An 18,456-nucleotide genomic window follows, 5' to 3' on the forward strand; every position below is an offset into this window, starting at 1 on the left:
GGGACCAAAGGTCCATGGTACAAGGTACATACACTGGTAGGCCCTCGAGGAGCAAGTACCTGATAGTCTGGAGATCCTGAAATGAATAAGAGAGAGAGACCCTGAGGAACGGTTGTCTAGTTAGTAAAGGCCCCGAAGGGAGTTAGAAGCAAGAGACCTCCGAGGAGCGGGTGCCTTGAGCTTCACAGGAGCAAGGTCCTTGGAAAGTAGAGCGGCGTCTAAGCATGCAGCTTAGAGCGGTCAGAGTAGCTAAACCGATGTCCTTGCTAACTCATAGGTTGTAGCAAAGCGGAGGCTTTAAATACCCGGAGGTATTGACATCATGCGGTGGGGATGCCCCTGAGGTTCCCGCCATGATGTGTATTTGAGTGTAGTGTGCGCGCGCACGCGCGCACACCCTAGGAGGCCACAGGAATGAGCATATGGCGGACTGGAACGCCCATGCTAAGCTGGCGACGCCGAGGCACTCGGCACTCACCACTGGAGGCAGCCATCTTTCCCAAGGAGGAGGAAAAGGGAAGAAAAGAGGTAAGGTAGAGCGGTCGCAGTCGTCTGCGACTGATGGACGCAACAGTACCCCCCTTCTAAGGGCTCTCTCCAAGACCTCTTTCAGGTGGTCTGGGTTTTCGTGGGTGTGCCAGGTGGAATTGACGTACCAACTCTTTATCTGTAATTTGGCCAGTGGTTCCCAGGAGTTCTCTTCTGGGCCATAGTTCTCCCATGAGATGAGATATTCCCATGTCTTGCCTCTTTTATGTACATCAAGGCATATTCAATGTCATCTTCAGTATCCAGACTGGTAGGTTCTGGGGTTTTCCTGGAGAATTCGAGATCATCACTGGCTTTAATAGAGATACATGAAATGCATTATGTATCTTCATTGATGGAGGCAGTTTTAGACTGTACATCATGTTCCCTAATCGCCGAAGGATGGTAAAGGGGCCTACATAGTGTGGTGCAAATCTTGCGGAAGGAAGAGCGGTGAAACTTCCGCAAGACACAGACCATGACAGTCTGGTCCCCACCGGGACAGTTCCAACATGGCCCAATGAAATTGTGGCATATGGTCTTGAAGCCAAGGTAGCCCAATACCACCAGATGCATGGCTTTTTCCAATACTAGAAACAAAATGGATTCTGAGTGTAGAGCTCCAGTGCGCAGACCAATGGCCTGGGTGGTCAATGAAACTTCTCCAGGAAGTGGTTCTCCATGGATAGAGGACAATAGCAGAGGCTTAGCTATTGGTGTGGTAGGAATCCGTAGATGTTCAACTAAGCGCTTCAGAATAAAATTACCTCCGGCACTGGAGGCAATGAGAGCAAGAGTCTGAAATTCAAGACCTCTGCAGCGCAGCAATACTGGTAAGGATAATGGAGTAGGAGAGGTGAGGCCCAGGAGAAGTCCTCCTGCAGATCCTAGGCCCGTCAGTTTCCCGGACAGATGGGACAGGTTTGAACTGCATGGCCCGATTGGCCACAATACATGCATAACCCCATGCATTTGCGAAAACGTCTCTCCTTGGAAGTTAAGTGGCTGTGGTCTAACTGCATAGGCTCTTCTTCCTCTAAGGATGCAGACGGTAAGCTAGATGCAATTGGCACAGGTTTAGGACGGTTAGCCTCCACCGTAGACTTTTGTGGACTCTTTGCCTCCAGAGTTCGGTTGCGGATGCGGCGGTCAATTCTTCCAGCCAATTCCATCAGAGACTCAAGGGTATCAGGCAAATCACGAGCCACTAATTCATCCTTTAAGAGAGAGTTGAGACCCTCCATGAATATGGCACGTAAACATCCAGTGTCCCAAAGTAATTCGGATGCTAAAGTCTTAAATTCAATTGTAAAGTCTGTAAGTGGCTTGTTACCTTGCTGAAGGTTGAGCAACGCAGATCCAGCGACAGTCTGGCGAGCCGGGTTATCAAACACAGACTTAAAAAGTTTTAGAAATCCTGGTAAGTTGTTCAGGATAGGATCTTCATGTTCCCATAACAGTGAAGCCCAGGCAAGGGCTCGTCCTTCTAGGAACGATAGAATGTAGGTGGTCTTGGAAGCTTCAGTGGGAATGAGGGTAGGCTGTAATGAAAACTGCATGCTGCATTGATTAACAAACCCTCTGCACATCTTGGCTTCACCCGTAAAGCGGGTAGGTGTGGATAAAGGTACTGTGGTCTTGAGGGTTACCACTGGGGTCAGCAATTCCTTCACAGGAGGAGCTGAAGAGTTCAGTTGAGCGTGTAAGTGATTGAAGGCATTAGCTAGGCTCTCCAAAGACTTTTGTCTTTGGAGAGCCTCCGTGAATGCCACAGAGGCATTCACGGAGCGGGATGCCAGTGGCCAGTGGTAGGTGTCCATATAAAGAGCAGGTAGTAAAATACTGCACAGAGCGGCAGTAGCCACAGAGGCATTCACGGAGCGGGATGCCAGTGGCCAGTGGTAGGTGTCCACCTTCACGGAGCGGAAGGATGGAGGGCTGTCATCTCCCAATTAAATCAATAATAAAAAAACCCAGGGATGGGATCCATCAGTTCTAGAGGACGCATATAAAGAGCAGGTAGTAAAACACTGCATGGAGCGGCAGTAGCCACAGAGGCATTAACGGAGCGGGATGCCAGTGGCCGGTGGTAGGTGTCCACCTTCACAGAGTAGAAGGATGAAGGGCATCCATCTCCCAATTAAAAAAAGAAAAGAAAAAAAGAAAAAAAAAACAGGGATGGGTTCATGGGCTTATAGGTATTACCAATTATTAGGCTTTTCAATATTTGATGATAGTTAATGTGACTTTCAAGGCATTCTTCACTTTTGGTGCATGTCCGGCATGACTCCTTGCTTCAATGACAGGGGAAAAGAAAAACTGATACTTCACACATTTCCAGCATTGCCCTCTGCTTCATGGCAGAGAGCTATGCTGCCGCTTACCCAACTAATCAAACTTAATATTTCACTTGGAAGCAGCTCCAGCACTGCTCTCTACATTAATGGTGGGGGTGAAAAGGGAATTAGAACATAAGGTTACTAAGAGCCAAGAGAAACAGTTAAGTATGAGAACAAATGTGTGAAGCTTGCTGGGCAGACTGGATGGACCAGTTGGTCTTCTTCTGCCGTCATTTCTATGTTTCTATGTTTCTATGTTGTTCCGTGATCTGCTGGGTTAGGCCAGGGATGGCCTCCAGGGCCGCGAGCTGAGCCGAGTCCATGGAGTTAGCAATCTGTTGTGTTTGTGGCATTGTGGACCCCTGGTCACTGTGGCGATGACTCCGCCCATGGGGAAGAGCCCCATGGGGAACCACAGTGATAGACTGAACTCAAATAGCAGACACAGAATGAATGGAGGGCTTTATTGTACTGCTGTAGATAGATGGTATGAAGCAGGAAGGTAAGGCACTGAGGTCCGTGAGGTGCCAATACGTTCACCAGTCTCAGATGTAGAATCTCACCCAGATGTTCAAGAGAGGTGGGGACCAACACTGAGCCTGGTGGGTTGAGTAGGAGCACCGGATCGTAGAAAACTCACAGGAGTGTAGGCGTCTTCCTGGTAATGAGATGGTGGGACCGAAGATCCATGGTACAGGATACAGGAGCGAGTACCTGATAGTCCGGAAATCCTGAAATGAATAAGAGAGCGAGACCCCGGAGGAGTGGTTATCTAGTTAGTAAAGGCCCCGAAGGGAGTTGGAAGTGAGAGCCCCCAAGGAACGGGTGCCTTGAGCTTCAGAGGAGCGAGGCCCTTGGAAAGTCGAGCGGTGTCTAAGCGTGCAGCTTAGAACAGTCAGTGTAGCTAAACCGAAGCCCTTGCTAACTCAGAGGTGGTAGCGAAGCGGAGGCTTTAAATACACGGAGGTATTGACGTCATGCAGTGGGGATGCCCCCGAGGTTTCCGCCATGACGTGTATTTGAGCATAGGAGATGTGCGCGCGCACATCTAGGAGGCCACGGGAGTTAGCATAGTGGACTGGAATGCCTATGCTAAGCTGGAGACGCCGAGGCAGCCATCTTTCCCAAGGAGGAGGAAAAGAGAAGAAAAGAAGTAAGGCAGAGAGGTTGCAGCCGTCTGCAACTGACGGACACAACAAGGAGCCTGCCTTGGGTGGGTGTGTGTGTGAGAGAGAGAGAGCATGTAGATGTGCAAGTGTGTATGAGAAAGAGAGAGTATGTAGGAGTGAGAGTGGGGGAGGAAGTGCATGGGTGTGTGGGAGTGGGAGCCTGTGTGTAAGAGAGAACATGTGAGAGTGGAAGCCTGTGTATGAGTGTGTGTGATAGTGGCATCCTATATGTGAGAATGAGAGCCTCTGTGTGTGTATTTGTGTATGGAAGTGGGAATTCTGAATGTGAGAGAGAGCATGTTAAAGAAGCTGTGTGAGAGAGCATGTTAAAGTGAGAGTCTGTGGAAAGGGAATGGGAGCCTGCATGTGAGAGGTAGCATGTGAGAGTAAGAGCATGTGTGTGTGTGTGTGAAAGTGGCAGCTTACATGTGAGATCATGTGAGAGTGAGAGCCTGTGTGTGTGTATGTACATATGGTAGTGGGAACCTATATGTGAGATCCCATGTGTCTGTGTGCGAGCATGTAAGAGCGAGAGCCTGTGTGTGTGTAATTGTGAGAATGAAAGCCAGCGTGTAATAGCTTGTGAGAGTGAGAGCCTGCATGCGAGAGAAAGCTTATGAGAGTGGATGCCTGTGTGTATGCGAGAGAGAGCATGTAAGAGTGGGATCCTGTGTGAGAGAAAGCTTGTGTGTGAAACTCAGGGCCTTGCTAGCTTTTTTTCTGCCCTGTGAGAACAATTACTGACCTGCCTCCCCCCCCCTCCCCCTCCCCCCGCTCCCCGTCATTCATTCATTCATTCTCTGTCCTGGGCCCATCAAAAAAACACCCAGCTCCCTTCAGTGATACAAACTTTAAAAACTGACACCATAGCACCCCTCTGAAAACCCATGGCTGGTGCAAGGGTATTAGATTTATTTATTTATTTATTTATTTATTTATGTAAATTCTTTTAATATACCGATGCTCAAGACGAAGGTCTTATCGTACCGGTTTACAGCGTAACCAGGGGTAACCAATTAAATAGAAGATAAAGTTACATTGAACAGGGATGTACAGTACAGGAGAATTAAGAGCAAAAGATATTAGTTTAACATAACATAATTCTAACAAGAGAAACGGAAGTAACAATCGACGTATGATACTAGTTTAGACAATGGCCTGCTATGTAAAATCGAACTGTGGCAGGAACGATCCAGGAGAAGGGGAAGGGGGGGGGGAACTGTGAAAATAAGGGGTGAGTGTCTACGCTAGTTGTGGAGTGACCTATCAAGGGAAGGCTTGAATGAACAGCCAAGTTTTCAGTTTCTTTCTGAAGGAGAAAGGGCATTGTTCCTGGCAAAGTTCTGGGGGAAGTAGATTCCATTAATAAGGTCCAGCAGTGGACAAGGCTCGTTTCTGAATGGAGGTGTGACTAGTGGATTTATTAGGGGGAGCCTGGAGAGATCCTTTGTATGCCGATCTGATTGGTCTTGTGGAGGCGTGGAGTTCGAGTGGTATTTTGAGTTGGAGTGTGGATTGATGATAGATGGTTTTGTGGATGATGGACAGGGTCTTGAACAGTATTCTATAGTTGATGGGTAACCAGTGTAAGTTTTTAAGGATTGGTGTGATGTGGTCCTTTCGACGAGATTTTGTAAGGATCCTGGCTGCGGCATTTTGAAGCATGTGTAGTGGTTTGGTGGAGGAGGACGGAAGGCCGAGGAGAAGCGCGTTGCAATAGTCGATCTTTGAAAACATTATGGCTTGTAGAACTGAATGGTAATCCTGAAAGTGTAGGAGATGTCTCAGTTGTTTTAGAACATGTAGCTTATGGAAACATTCCTTGGTGGTGGTGTTAATGAACTTTTTGTAGTTCATTCTGGTGTCAAGAGTAGCTCCTAGGTCTCTCACTTGGTTTACTAATGGTGAGAGTGGGTTGCTGATGAAGGGGTTGTTGTCATTAGGAGAGATGACTAGCAGTTCTGTTTTGGAAGTGTTAAGAACCAGATTGAGACTTGAGAGTAGACTATTGATGGAAAGAAGGCAGTTGTTCCAGAAGTGCAAGGTGCTGGAGGTGGGATCGGTGATAGGAATTAAGATCTGCACATCATCAACGTATACAAAGTGAATTAGGTTGAGACTTTCTAGGAGCTGGCATAGGGGTAACAGATAGATATTAAACAGTGTGGGGGATAGCGAGGAACCCTGGGGTACGCCATGGTTGGAAGGGATGGGCTGGGATTCTTTATCGTTTATTCTCACCTTATAGTATTGCACAATGCCCCCTGCCCCATTCCACATACACAGTTAAGAGTTATGCATTTATATTTTACATGAAAAATATCAAAGTACAGTATTCTGAGGTAAAAATATCACTTACATTATATTTGCGTGCACTGCTGTGATATCAACCAGAAATCAACCACTCTTATATCTGCATGACTTCAGAACAGTCCTACAATCTGTAATATTCTCCAAGTTAGATTATTGCAACTCTGTCTTGCTAGGTCTCCCGTCCTCATCCATCAAACCACTTCAAATGCTCCAGAATGTGGCAGCCAGAATCCTGACAAACTCCAGAAGAAGAGATCACATCTCTCCCATTCTAATTAATCTACACTGGCTGCCAATACACTACAGAATCCTACACAAATCCTTCACCATCATCCATAAATTCATCCACTCCCAAACCCCTCTCAACCTCCAAATCCCCCTCAGTCTACATACTTCATCCAGACCCATCAGAGAAGCCTACAAAGGATCCCTGATTGTTCCACCAACTAAATCTACACTCCATATTACACTCAGAAACCGGGCCTTCTCCACAGCGGGCCCTGCTCTTTGGAATACCTTACCACCTGATCTTAGACTTGAACCTTGCTTATTGACATTCAGAAAAAGGCTTAAGACTTGGCTTTTTCAACAAGCCTTTCCCGAGTGTAATACCCAGGGAGACACTTCCGCATCAAGCCACCCCCGAGTCTGATATCCATTGAGAGACCTCTCTGCACAATGTAAATAATATCCACAAAGAGACTTTACTGCACAATGTAAATAATCCACCCCTGTAAAGATTATATTATTCTTGTCTATTCTTGTCTCCTTCCTCCCCCCAGTTCATCAACCCTGTTACAATGTAACTTTTGCTTCCTCTGCACTGGTTAAAAAGAACAGTTATTGCACCCCTTGTTATTTGTAAACCGGCATGATATGATTGTATCATGAATGCCGGTATAGAAAAGCTTTAAATAAATAAATAAAATAAATAAAATAAATCCCTGCAAAAAAGACACTTGGAACCTATATGGTATTAGGCCTATTGTGATGTGTGTTTGGTGTGGGCTTCACCCTCTGAAAGCCTTAAAACATTATTACACTTCCTATTAGGAGAATGCCTTACCTCAGTCACACATGCAGAACATAAATAGACCCTTAACAAATACAGAATAGAGCAACCATAAAGTAGAAATACAAATGCACAAACAAAAACTTAACTGGAAACTGCAAGAAGCCACTGTATGCAGTGCAACAAGGGAAAAACGGAACCATCATTCTTCAAAAATGAAACAAATCAAGAAATAAAATAAATACATAATTATAAAACTAAAAACATACTAATATTTCAAAAAACACTGATGAATAAAAGATCAAATGATTAAAAACTCATATACAAGTCTTTTTAAGTGTCCCAAACACCAATAAAATATTTCCAAACTGCAGACACATCAAATAACACCTGAAAAATAAAACTAAAAAGGATTTAAGAAATTCACGCTCTCCATACCTGAGAACTTTGATTTCCAGTCTCATTGAGATTATCATGGATTAGTGGGAGAGGGATGCACAAACTTTCTCCTCTCTTTCTTATTTATACACACACATACTCATACACGCTCCCTCTTAGACAGGTTTCGCCAGCTCTTCTTTGGTTGGGATCTACCAGCAGCGTCAGGCCCTCATCTTCATTTCAGCTGCTGGCAAGTTGAAATCCACCTGCAGCACCCATTCTCCCCCCCCCCCCCCCCACACACTTTCTTTCCCTCACACACCCACACACGGCAAGCTCCCATTCTCTCTCTCTTTCTCACATACACACACACACACACACACATATACACATGGCAGGCTCCCATTCTCTCTCTCACACACACCAGGCAGGCTCCCATTCTCTCTCTCTCTCTCTATCTCTCACACACACACACACACACACCAGGCAGACTCCCATTCTCTCTCACACACACATCCCAGGCAGGCTCCTGAGAGAGAGAGGAGAATTTGTGGTCCTACCTCCCCCAATGTAGAATAATCTCATGGTGAGTGGAAAGCAAGAGATCCCAGTTATGGAGAGCAGGAGATTTTTTAATCCTTATTAGTTTTAATTATTGGGTATAATTTGATGTTCCCTGTACGTACCCGGATCAGCCCAGACCCTTGTTTTGAAATATTTTATTGTTTTTTTGGGGGGGAAATATTAGAACATTTAATTATTGAATGTTTTATTCATCAGATGTTTTGAAACATTTTATTGGTGTTTGGTAAATATTAGAACAAATTTATGCAAGTTTTTTAAAATTATTGGATGTTTATCAGCTGTTTTGACATTTATTCTTTTTATTAGTATGTTTCAGTATTATGAATTATGTTTTATATCTCTTGAATTTATTGCTTGATATTTTGTGAGGAATATGGAATATGCATGTAGAGGCAACATGTTTGTAACATTTTGAAAATTTACCTTTAAGGTCTTCCATATTCTCCTACTTTTAGTGTGCATATGATGCCCTTTACTTGACAACTTGCCCACGAAAGTTTATTATATATGCTCCATATGTCCTTTTTTTTTTTTTGTTCAGCCAGTTTCTCCTGTGCCCTTAAAATTCAAACTCAGAAGGGTCCTAATGTACTAAATGGCCTTTATTAGCCTGCTTTCCTAAAGAAAAGAAGGCTTATGAGATCACTGTGTCCATGTGTCTGTCTGTCTTGTCTGTGTATGTCCCCTTTAAAAACTCTTTTGTGTTTGGTGTCTTATCTATACCACATTTTCAGGTCATGTCAGTGGAGTCACCAGGATTCTGACAGGTGTTTCTTTATTCAGATCTGTGCATATGTGTAGACTGTGGATGTTTGTGCACATCCCAGAAAATAGGCTCCATTAGTTCTGTGGGGAACATCTTGTTCCCACTTTGTTTCTATGGGAAGAAAGCTTATACATCTAGCTCTAGGAATCTGTCTATACTGGTTCAGTTAAGTAATTTTGATATGGACTAAAAAGTTAGAGTATTAACCACTATGATCACTTTTTTGCAATTTATTGCACATGAAAACTGACAAAACAGGGATCAGAAATGATGTCATAGACTTTCGGTTTACATTTTCCCACTGTTCTTACAATTGACGGCCCCACTAAACTTTTTGATTAATTAAGAGCACATTGTAGCATAGGTATTAGTTTGATATATTGTCCATTGTTTCCCTAAATTCAGCGTAACAGCTGGGCTTTTTTCTTTACTGGAGCTATGGCACTGTGAACCTTCACTCACAGCTACTTGGTGTTTTTTCCTCATATTTAGTCTCCTTCCTTAAGCACGACCATTAAGCAACAGTCCTGTGGCTAAGAGGCACAGACCACAGTTCCTCTGGTACTCGACCTTTGAACCTCTCAGTAAGTATCACTGTCACTTGCTCTCCTTGAAGGCTGAGAACATTGCCTTTGGAGCATCCCTAGTCCTGGCAGGCTCAATGAGCTGTAGCAGAGTTAAAAAAACTGAAGCTGGGGAGGAAGTGACGTCACCCCTAGTGAATGGTTGCCTGATTCCTCAGCTCCGTGTAGCTGACGATTCAAAGTGAAAATATTTAGCGAAATCACCTCCCAGACGCTCCCTTTTCGTTACTAGGTGTCGGTAACGCGGATGTCAACCTGACGGCGCATGGTAGATTTGGCTGAGTTCTCGTACAGCGGGAACGCCGTGGCTCAGAAAATGGCCAACCTCAGGGGAAGAAGGCAACATGGCGTCGGGATCTGCGCAGGTGACTGAGGCACTGAACGTGCTGAGCGAAGAACCCAGCCCCACGCGGCAAGAGCTTAAGACGTGGCTTCAAGACATAAAAAAAGGAATTATACAGGCACTTAAGATGGAAATTAAAGAAAATATGGGAGCCCTGCGAATCGAGGTGGAGGAGATTGGTGAGAGGGTGCATGAGGTGGAACAGATCTCAGATGATCATGCTGCAGCCATCATGCAGCAAGCCAAAGAAATACTTGCACTACAACAAGCGACAGAGGAAATGACCAACAAAATTGATGACATGGAAAACAAGCACAGAAGAAGCAACATACGAATCTGAGGAATCCTGGAGACTGAAGGAACAACTGATTACGTGGTGCTGGTACAGGACATTTGCAAGGCAGTACTAAGCACTGAGGCCCAGCAACCATATGAACAGCATATAGCCATAGACCGGGCTCATAGAGCATTGGGAAAGCCATCTAATGATAAGCCTCGGGATATCATCGCCTGTCTACATAACTTCCCGATTAAGGAACAGATTATGAACAAGGCACGTACTCTAGGGCAGTGGTCCCCAACCCTGTCCTGGGGGCCCACCAGCCAGTTGGGTTTTCAGGATAGCCACGATGAATATGCATGACAGAAAATTTGCATGCACTGCCTCCATGACATGCAAATTTTCGACACCTGGTAGAGCGTCCACTCTACCAGGTGTCGATGCCTTCCGGTTGGGAATGCTGGCGGTCTCCAGCTACTTTCAATCGGCCAGGGGATTCCTGTTTCATTAATTATTTGATCGGTCAGTACACATATATCCATAGCAGCTTTTGCAAGGAAGATTACTAAGTTGCTTCACTTCCTGTGGGGGTATATGTACCCGTGCTGACGTCAGATCCGTCTCCAACTGCTAGCACGAGCACACTATACCCACTTGTTCTGAGTCCATCTGCATTCACTAAGGAAAAGGAGATTATCAGGTAAGTAATCTCTACATTACCTAAACCAGGAAAGGATAAATCGCTCTGTGGATCGTATAGACCCATATCTCTCCTTAATTTGGACCTAAAAATTTTGGCGAAAATTCTTGCTAGTAGGTTAAACATAGTGTTGCCAATGCTTATACATCCAGATCAATCGGGGTTTATACCAGGTAGACAAGCAGGGGATAATCTACATAAAGTGGTTAATTTGATGTGGACAGCCCGAGTACACCAGATCCCTTCTGTTCTAATGGCGGTGAACGCTGAGAAAGCGTTCAACAGGGTTCATTGGGGATTCCTGTTTAGTGTTTTAAGAAGGTTGGACTGTGGGACAACTTTAGGACTTGGATAGCGGCTATGTACTCCTCTCCCAAGGCATGTATAAAGGTCAGTGGTTCTTACTCTTCCACATTTGAACTAGGACGGGGTACCAGACAGGGCTGCCCTTTGTCCCCACTCCTATTTGCTCTTTTCATGGAACCACTGGCGTCCACAATTAGACAAAATGTGGATATCAAAGGGATTGACATTGGGGATGCCCAATACAAAATCTCGCTATTTGCAGATGATATTCTTTTTTCGGTTGCATACCCCCAACTTACTTTACCAGTCTTGGTACAGGAATTAGATACGTTCAGCTCAATTTCGGGCTTTAAAGTTAATATGACAAAGACGGAGATCTTGAATGTCTCACTCACAGAAACACACATTTCCTGTATTCTGGACCATTTCCCTTTTAAATGGACATCTCATAGTATAAAATTTCTGGGAATACACCTGAGTGCGGATTGGAAGCAGCTTTTTGCCTTAAATTACATGCCCCTGATGGCAAAAACGGCTAAAGATCTAGAGATCTGGGGCCCCTCTATGCTTTCCTGGATGGGGAGAGTGGCAGTTATAAAAATGAATGTGCTTCCAAGGTGGCTATATCTATTCCAGACGCTCCCAATTGAATTACCAACCAAATTTTTGAAGGCCTTACAAGCCAGGGCATTCCACTTTATATGGCGTAGGAGGCCACCGCGCATTGCACGTCAGGTCCTCTATAAACCTAAAGATGAGGGTGGGTTAGCTGTCCCTAATTTTCTCAAGTATTACCAAGCAGCCCAACTCCGGGTAATCCCGGAACGGTTCGCGGGCCAGACCCAAAAACAATGGGTACTTATAGAGCAACTCACAGGGAGAGCGGCCTCCATGTACCAAAAAGTATGGGGGCTCCCAATGAAAGACAAAGAGAGGGACATTGACAACCCCTTTACAATGGTCACCCTGAAGATTTGGAATAAATGTCGATTTATCCTGACTGGTAAAAAGGGTTAGTTACACCATTGTTACCTATAGGCCTGTACAAAGATGGGTACTTAATTGCTCACGGGTAACTTCGCATTTTACATGGAGTAAATGGGGGATTCGGTGCTATGGGCAGCTGATACAGGATTCGAACATCATCCCTTTTGTGGACTTACAACAGCAATATGGGTTGCCTGATACTGAATACTATCTTCAATTGCACTATTGTCTTCAGGACTCACATATCAAGGACGATGCGACAGAGACGAGGACTGATTTTGAAAATCTATGTTTATCCACTGCATGCACTAAAGGGATCATCTCAAATATTTATGCATGGCTAGTGCGGCAGCCCATAGCCCTTACCCGCTATCAATCTGCGTGGGTACAGGACTTGGACCTCCACTGGAATACTAATCAATGGAAACAATGTTTTATTAATCTTACTAAATGCTCTATTTCAGCTAACATTGTGGAAACAAATTATAAATTGCTATCTCGTTGGTATCTTACACCCTTCAAATTACATAAAATACACCCAACCCAGGGGTCTACCTGCTGGAGGAGTTGCAATCAAGAAGATACCTTCCTACATATATGGTGGCAATGCCCTAAGGTTGTGCCCTATTGGAAGTGGATAGCGAACATGATTTTTCATATGCTGGATATCACAATCTCTTTCCAGCCAGAGGTCTATCTGCTATCGGACTATTCGGCAGCCTGGTCTTTATCTGCGAGAATTCTAATTCACCAAGTGATCAGTGCAGCACGTCAGGAATTGGCGGCACATTGGCATAAGGATTTGCCTCCTGCGGCACTGTCTGTTATTAAACGATTATGGACAATGCATTATTGGTACTATATTACAGCTATGCAGATTGATAAAGTGGCCCAACATATGAACATTTGGGAGCCATTCTTACGTTGGTATAAAGATTATTGAGGAATATCTGGAAAAGGAAGCTGGAGGAATGCCTGAGGCGAGGACGCCGGTGGATACTATGACTGGGACTCCCGAGGGATACTAAAGGGGAGGACAATTCCGTGGATGATGCTGAGATCAAGTTGCCCTCTTGGATCTTTTGGACTTCATGGATTCATGTATCAGCAAGCTCATGCACCTATGCACCAGAGGGGAGAGGGGGGGAGTTATAAGGGGGGGGGGGGGGGTGAATATATAAATACTGCTAGGCAATATTGTATCCTGTGTAAGGTTTATTGATGACTGTTTTTGTAGAATATTATTCTGTTCCCTATTGTTATGGCTTTTATTGCTATTGCCAATAAAAAACTTAAATTTAAAAAAACAAAACCTGAAGCTGGGTTTCTGTTGCATTCGTGCCTATTCTCACCCTCGCTCCACCCTCTCTACCTTTGTGGCGACTCCCTTCAGCTCAGACGGACAGATGCAGTTGCGGCTTCTCCCCGCCTCTTGGTCCCGGTATCCCTGGGCTGGCTTGACGCTACGGATCCACCATATTCCTGATGATGTAAGGGCACGCGCGTGTACGCGTGCTCCAGACTTTGTACCAGCAAGGCCGCGAACCTCGGGGGCGTCCCCCCGTAGTGACGTCATCCGTTTTCAATTTAAAAGGTCTTTGTTTGCTAACTACAAGCGAGTTAGCAAGGAACTCCAACGGGGCTTGCTTCGGCAGTCCACACTACTTGCAACAACGATCCGAGTCAGCAAGGGGAAGCCTTTCTCCACTGCTCGGCCTTTTCAAACTTACCAGGAGTACCCACTCCTCGGGGGCTCCGTTCTCTCTATTCTTGATTTCAGATTGTTGGACGGGATCCGGTACTCGCTCCTCGAGGGCCTCCGTTCCTGAAGACTCAGAAGACTCCTATTGCCTGGAGGCGATCGCAGACGTGAACACAGTGAGTCCTATTACAGACAGGAACCGGTACTCGCTCCACGAGGGCCCTTGTTCCTAATCTCTAAGGCTGCCTTCAGTCTAAGACGTTATCGCAGGTACGGAGATCGTGAGTTACCATTGCAGATTGCAGATAGGAACCAGTACTCGCTCCACGAGGGCCTATGTTCCTAATTCCTTTCTCATACTCTCTTCTTCCTCAGAAGATATCGCATACCTATATCTTATGGATTACTATTACAGATTAACAGATAGGAACCGGTACTCGCTCCATGAGGGCCTACTTTCCTAAATCTCTTCTAGCCTCTCTTCTATTCCAGAAGCCATCCCATATACAGTTATTGTGAGTTCTATTTCAGACTGCCTATAGGTACCAGTACTCGCCTGTGGCTCCTGTTCCTGAATACTGAAGACTCTCTGTTGTATAAAGAAGACACTACAGAGATCTACAATTGTGAGTATATCATCTACCACTGGTTGTGCCCTGCATGATATCTGAGCTCAGCAGCTCAGATATCGTAGTTCCAGTATCAGAGGGACTTCAGCCCTGCCGGGCATATCAACTCCCTACGGCCACCTCTGGTGGTTCTGCTTCCAGTCTAATAAAGAACTATCTGTGTTTGTCTCAATACTCCATCCTAGCTGGTGGTCCCTCTCAAGATCTCCACTTGAGGGCGTTGTCATCTGCCATCGGCCCAGGGATTCACTATTTCTACTAAGTGTTACTCCTTACACTAATAGAGCGTTATTATCATCTACCACTCTGTGGGAGCCTACCCACATCAGACGATTACTCCTCTCTCTGCGGAAGCTGATCCATATCACATAGCTATCTCCCCGTGGGGATCATACAGGTTGCTGGCTCATCTTTCTACAGGAACAAAGCATAACAGTTGCTACTCCTTCCCTCTGGTGGAGCAGAGCACTAACAGATCGCTACTCCTTAGCAAGATCCGTAACAGAGTGCTAACTCCACCCCCTGGTGGGGTGATCGCTAACAGATTGCTAACTCCTCCTTCAACGGAAGTATCCAGCAGCCAGATTCATAACAGATTGCTAACTCCTCCCCTCTGGAGGAGCAGATCTATAACAGATTGCTAACTCCTCCCCTCTGGGGGAGCAGGTCTATAACAGTTTCCCACTCAATGTGGTTAATTTTACTAGTTCTACTAGTAAATGCAGAAAAAAAAATGTTTACCATATGTAAAAGCCAGTCAATAAGTACATACAGAAATATAGGCTACACAAGCATGCTCCCCAATTCACTGTTTATCTCAGTTTCACTTAATGGGAAGGAGGTGAATACAGGCCTAGGACTAAAACATTTTATTTATTTTTATAAGACTGTATTTATTTGAAATATATAGTGATATTGTATCATTCTTAAGGATCAACAAAATTGATATTTACTCGTTTTCCACAAATATCAAGAACATTAAACAAAATGTGATTATTTTTTCCCCCCATTCTATCATAATTATTTTTTTTCAGTTAATGTAAGTACAAAAATGTTTTTGGTCATCCAGTGATCGCCACTTGATTTTTTAAAATCATTTTTAAAATTAAATGAAATAAAGGTAAGTAAACAAGTTGTGCTTGACAAACGGAATGATAATGCTTGAAAGCTAGTCACAAATGCACCAACCAATAGAGAGACTTTGGGGTGATCAAAATAGCGAGACACTGTGGAAAGACAGTGACCAGAGAGCCTGAATTATGGAAGGGTGAATACTGAGAGATGTAAACAGTAGAAAAAGAGAGGTGATGCTTCTGCAAAGGTGAGACCTCATTTAGGGGCGGATTTTCAGAGCCCTGCTCGCCTAAATCCGCCTAAATCCAGGCGGATTTAGGCGAGCAGGGCCCTGCGCGCCGGTGCGCCTATGTTCAATAGGCCTACCGGCGCGCGCAGACCCCGGGACTCGCGTAAGTCCCGGGGTTTGGTGAGGGGGGCGTGTCGGGGCGGGCCCGGTCGGCACGGCGTTTTGGGGGCGTGTCGGCAGCGTTTTGGGGGGGCCCGGGGGCGTGGTTACGGCCCGGGGTGGTCCGGGGGCGTGGCCGCGCCCTCCGTACCCGCCCCCAGGTCGCGTCCCGGCGCGCTAGCGGCCCGCTGGCGCGCGGGGATTTACGTCTCCCTCCGGGAGGCGTAAATCCCCCGACAAAGGTAAGGGGGGGGTTTAGACAGGGCCGGGCGGGTGGGTTAGGTAGGGGAAGGGAGGGGAAGGTGAGGGGAGGGCAAAAGAAAGTTCCCTCCGAGGCCGCTCCGATTTCGGAGCGGCCTCGGAGGGAACGGGGGTAGGCTGCGCGGCTCGGCGCGCGCCGGCTATACAGAATCGATAGCCTTGCGTGCGCCGATCCAGGATTTTAGCGGATACGCGCGTATCTACTAAAATCCCGCATACTTTTGCTTGCGCCTGATGCGCCAGCAAAATACGCCAATTCGCGCGGTTTGAAAATCTACCCCTTAGAGTTTTATATCGAGTTGCAGTGTTCATACCTTTGAAAAGATATAGATAAAATAGAGGCAGTCCAGAGAAGAGCTCTCAAAATGGTGCAGTATCTGCACCAAAAACCTAATGAGATAAGACCTATGGGCATAAATGCATAACCTAGAGGAAAGACGAGGAATATAAGAGACATTTAGAGGGTGATTTTCAGCAGCCCGCATAATGCTGCATATGCATACGTGCACTTTGAAAATTCTTGTGTTGCACTGGCACATATGGGGACAAATTCACAGAAAGTTACACCTGCTCTTGAGTAAATATAACTTTCTGCGATAATATGTGATTTATTTATTTAATTTGTAGCTCACAGATATACAAATCTCAGCAGGGAACAATCAAACTTACACATAAAAGAAAAAGTCAGCACATCAGGGTTAGACCATTTGCCCTTGTCACCCCGTATTTATGTTTTCCCTGCTCCAACTCTGCCATGTGGAACTCATACTTACACGCATACTTTTCCCTGCACAACCCACCAGATAATTTTCAGCAGCTGATTTACGTGCAAAAACTGAGGTTTAGACACGTAGAAAATTACCCTCTTAAATACTTGAAAGTATAAATAATGCATAACAAGTAAACATTTTCAGAGGCAAGAATTTACCTTCATGTGAAAACTGCTTGTTTGTTTAATTTCTGATATTTTCTTAACCAGGAAAGTTTCCAGGAGAAGGAGGAATTGTTGCTCCTGGAATGAGCTGTCACTATACAGTAAGATTTGCTCCTGACTCCCTGGGAGATTTTAATGATTTTCTAATAGTGGAGTCACAAGCACTCTACCCTCTCCTGATCCCTCTGGAAGCAAGGAGACTTCCTCCTGTGTTAACATGTAAGTGTCAAGCTGAATTGTTTCGCATATCAAGACTGTGAGGTTTAGAAGTTTTATGTTTGAGCTGGTCATGGATTTTACAGTATTAAGAGTTTGATTTTATAAAATTCATTCCCTCTGCCACAAAAAAATGGAAAAAAACGTTTTTATAAATCATGCTGTTTCTCATCAAAATTATGTCCTATAGAAGTCAGTTCATTATGCAGTATATACAAGTGATTATTAACATTTCAGTAAGATATGCTTTTTTTTACTGAACATTTTCTTTCTTAATACAGGCATAAAATACTTCTTAGTGAATACCATTTTTAATGTGTTTTTTGAATTAGTTTTTTTTCCCATTTTTTAAATCAGTTGCATATGTTTATATTTATCTACATACAGTATATGTTTGGAGTTTTAAAACATCAGTGTGCCCGTTAAACATATCTTGCTTTTTTTTTTTCAGTACCTCGAACTTTAGATTGTGGTCCCTGCCTAATAGGAGGAGTAAAAGTATTAGAAATTGTATGCAGAAATGAAGGCCTCAGCTGTGGAAGGTTCTGCATAATGCCTAAGAATAAATGGCCACCAGCTAACTTCAGGGTGAGAAAGAATTGATTCCATGAACAGTGAAATAGAGGATTAAGCTTTATCCCAGGACAAGTAGGATGCTAGTCCTCACATATGGTTGACATCACTGATGGAGCCCTATAAGGAAAAACTTCTGTCAAAGTTTCTAGAAACTTTTGTCTGGCACAGTGTGCCCACTGAGCATGCTCTTATTTTAAAGAAACTGTTGAAGTATGATGTAATCTATATATCAATTTCTAAACAACATCATGTGGGCCAACAAACTTTGCCATTGCCAAAGTAGTATTATAGATTGACGAGACCTCATATGTGTGGCGGGCTATTCAAACACAAGCCCTACTGCCACTGTTAGAAAGGAATGCGGTGATGTTAATAGCTTTTGC

At 44.8% G+C, this 18,456-nt stretch overlaps 1 protein-coding gene across 1 annotated transcript in view; it reads left to right on the forward strand.

Moving 5' to 3' along the window:
* DLEC1 (DLEC1 cilia and flagella associated protein) overlaps positions 1-18,456 on the forward strand; it is a 778,557-nt gene that overhangs the window by 292,369 nt on the left and 467,732 nt on the right. Inside the window, exons 12-13 of the mRNA XM_029587026.1 lie at positions 17,327-17,500; positions 17,949-18,085. Of these exons, the coding sequence (XP_029442886.1) occupies positions 17,327-17,500; positions 17,949-18,085 (311 nt within the window). The remainder of the gene's footprint in view (positions 1-17,326; positions 17,501-17,948; positions 18,086-18,456) is intronic.

Source organism: Rhinatrema bivittatum, chromosome 2 (genome assembly GCF_901001135.1).
Source record: "Rhinatrema bivittatum chromosome 2, aRhiBiv1.1, whole genome shotgun sequence".
Lineage (NCBI taxonomy): Eukaryota > Metazoa > Chordata > Amphibia > Gymnophiona > Rhinatrematidae > Rhinatrema > Rhinatrema bivittatum.